Below are 3,245 nucleotides of genomic sequence, written 5' to 3'. Positions count from 1 at the left end.
ATAATGGAGGTGCTATGTGAAGAATTGGAGGAGGAAAGAGATGGAATTGACCAATACCTATGTATATACAGAATTATCAAACAATGAAAATAATATTGCAGAGAGGTTCTGTCACTATGAGATATATATATATATATATATATATATATATATATATATATATATATAATTAGTCTAAGAAAGCAAATGAAAATATTACTACTACTAATAATAATAGTAAACATCAGTATTAACAAAGGCCTTCCTATGTTACACATTTGAATATGGAATTAATTTTGATGATCACTGTAATGATTATTGTTAAAGACAAACTAAAGAGGTTGTAGGTGTTAGCAGAGGAGCTTTAAGAAAAAGATGGGGAGACAATATTGTTAATGAAGATGGGAGTAAAGACTATAAACATCATTAACAATCACTTGGTTTTAAACTGTATCCGTGTGGCTTTGATCCTGGTGTAAATTGAGAAGTTAACAAGATTAAGGCCAGCCAGCTTAAACACACACATAAGACAATGTCTCAAATTTTTTTAAAAAGCAAAAAGAAGGTTGTGTAACTACATAGTCACATGCTTGTCTAGCATTCACAAGGCCCTAGGATGAATCGATAATAAAATAAACAAACAGGTGAACACAACACAACAAAACAAAACACCTTTATTATAAAGTATTGTGAATTTTATATGAATCATTTTTATGATCAGTTCCTGTTATTTCATTTTCCTTGTATATTATATGTATTTAACTTTCCTGGAGTCTTCTCAGGCATGAGAACATGAAAGCACTGATCTCATTGGTTTTCTGATTTAGCTGAATGTCCTATTTGCAATTATCTTCTATCATAGAACATTCCAAAACATGAGAAACAACCATAGGGGATTTATATGCAATTTATATGACGAATTATTTTTATTCCAGGTGAGAACATTACCGGACTAAAGAACAGATCTAACTTGTAGAACCATACAGAGTTTGAAGTAAAGAATATAAACTGAAGCAGAATACTAATGAGTTCAAGACCATCATCTTTTTCTTTGTTATTTATGTCAAGTGTCATCTAAGCTGTCAAGTTTTACTGATCAAATTTCTTTTTTTTTTCTTCCCGTTCTTTGCTTTTGTAACTGGTAACTTATGGCACATGCAATGATAAACCAGAGTTCTGTGACCACATTTATTCTTGTGGGCTTCTCAGAATACCCACACCTCCAGCCACCACTCTTCCTTATGATCATGGCCATATACACAGTCACCCTGGTAGGCAACACAGGCATAATCGTGGCCAAAAGGATCAATCCTAAGCTTCATACACCCATGTACTTTTTTCTGAGCCATCTTTCATTTTTGGATATATGTTATTCTAGTGTATTTACACCAAAATTACTGGAGATCTTGGTTGTAGAACAGAGAACTATCTCTTTAAAAGGTTGCATGGCTCAGTTTTTCTTTGGCTGTGCATGTGTGATTACAGAGATGTTCATGTTAGCGGTGATGGCCTATGACAGGTTTGTGGCTGTATGCAACCCCTTGCTCTACACTGTGGCTATGTCTCATCAACTGTGTGCTCTCCTAGTAGCTGGAAGCTACATGTGGGGTGGTCTGTGTGCTGTGATACTCACATACACTCTCTCAGAGCTATCTTACTGTGGACCTGGCATCATTGATCACTTTGGCTGTGAGTACTCTGCTATCATCTCTGTATCCTGTTCTGACTCCTCGTTCAGCCAGATGGCATGCTTAGTCATTTCTATATTAAGTGAAGGTAGTAGCCTTTTTATCACCATGGCCTCCTATGTCTTCATAGTCATTACTATCATCAAAATGCCTGCTAAAGGTGGACTCCAAAAGGCTTTCTCTACCTGTACTTCTCATCTGACAGCCATTAGCATCTTTCATGGAATCATCCTCCTTCTGTACTGTGTGCCTAATGCAAACAGCTCACGGCTCCTGGTTAAAGTGGCAACTGTTCTCTATACTGTCCTGATCCCCATGCTGAACCCCCTCATCTACAGCCTAAGGAACAAGGATGTGAAGGAGACAGTCAAGAGACTCATCAGCTCAAAGCTGCACTCTCACTCAATATAATACTGATAGAGTTAATTTTTAATTTAATATGTATCAATTCATAACCTAAATAAACATCTTTTTCGTGTACACTATCAGTGAAATATTAGTGTTTAGTAAATATGTAATTATGTTTTCAATCCTGTATTGGATTTTGAATTGTGGCATCCTGATTGGTTTTTCTATAGTTTTGTTACAAGTGTTCTGTACTCTGATTCACTTCCATTGAGCAGTTAAAGAAAAGACATTTCAAAATCTCCACAATTAGCCCTAGAGAACTAAGAATGAAGAAGAAAATCTCTCCTCAGAACTCTATACCTGTGATACCCTTGAAGTTTTCTTTAGACTCTTTTACTGCATCCACATTAAGTCTTCAAATTTAACCCTTACCTTTAACTTGGAAAAATCTATAAAACAGATACTTAGTGTTGGATTTGTTGTAAATTAATGACATAGATTTGTTTTATGAAAATACTCTATAAGGAAGCACATGTTGAAATACTAGCTATCACCCATGTGCATCTCTCATTTCATTTTGTTGTTTTTAATTTTGAGATTATAACTCCTTTTTCCATTGCCATTCCTAACTCCAAACCCTCCCATGTACCACTCCCCACTCTGCTTCAAATCCAAGACCTGTTTCCACTAATTGTTATTGCACACATAAATGGATATACAGACACACACAGACACACAGACACACACATATATATATATACATATATATATATATATGTATATATATATCCCCAAACATATTTTCAGTTTGTGTAATATACGTATCTTTATTTATTTATTTTTTTTTTAGGGAGAGCATGTGCCACTTTCAACAGATTATTGGTGTGCTCTTTCCTGGGGAGGATCATGTCTCCTGCTTTTGATTTTCTGAGTATTAAAAGATTCTATTTGATTCTGTCTTCCCTTATAACAAAGTTTCCCAGGAGTTTGAATTTTTCAATTGTGCCATTGATCACTTGCTTTTCCTAGGTTGTCAAATCATCAATGAACAACAGTAGCTGCCTACTTAGTTATTGAATCAATGAGAAAATAGTGTTTATTGTTATATAAAATGTCATGAGTTTATTTCAATAAGTCATAATGTTTACATTTTTTGAGCTTCATGTACTGAAATTTTTCTTGGTAGTTATACTTAAACCTCTTTCATTTTTCTCAACCTTATTTAAGTTA

The 3,245-nt window shown here is 34.5% G+C and overlaps 1 protein-coding gene across 1 annotated transcript; it reads left to right on the top strand.

Annotated features, from left to right (window-relative positions):
- Positions 1-1,127: 1,127 nt before the first annotated feature.
- On the top strand, positions 1,128-2,078 carry LOC131908288 (olfactory receptor 1165-like). Its single transcript, XM_059259339.1, has one exon. The coding sequence runs from the start codon at positions 1,128-1,130 to the stop codon at positions 2,076-2,078; it is 951 nt and encodes a 316-aa protein (XP_059115322.1).
- The last annotated feature ends 1,167 nt before the right edge of the window (positions 2,079-3,245 follow it).

This window comes from Peromyscus eremicus, chromosome 4 (genome assembly GCF_949786415.1).
Source record: "Peromyscus eremicus chromosome 4, PerEre_H2_v1, whole genome shotgun sequence".
NCBI classification, from domain to species: Eukaryota; Metazoa; Chordata; class Mammalia; order Rodentia; family Cricetidae; genus Peromyscus; species Peromyscus eremicus.
Note: the sequence above shows the minus strand (reverse complement) of the source record. Positions and strands in the feature narration are given on the sequence as shown.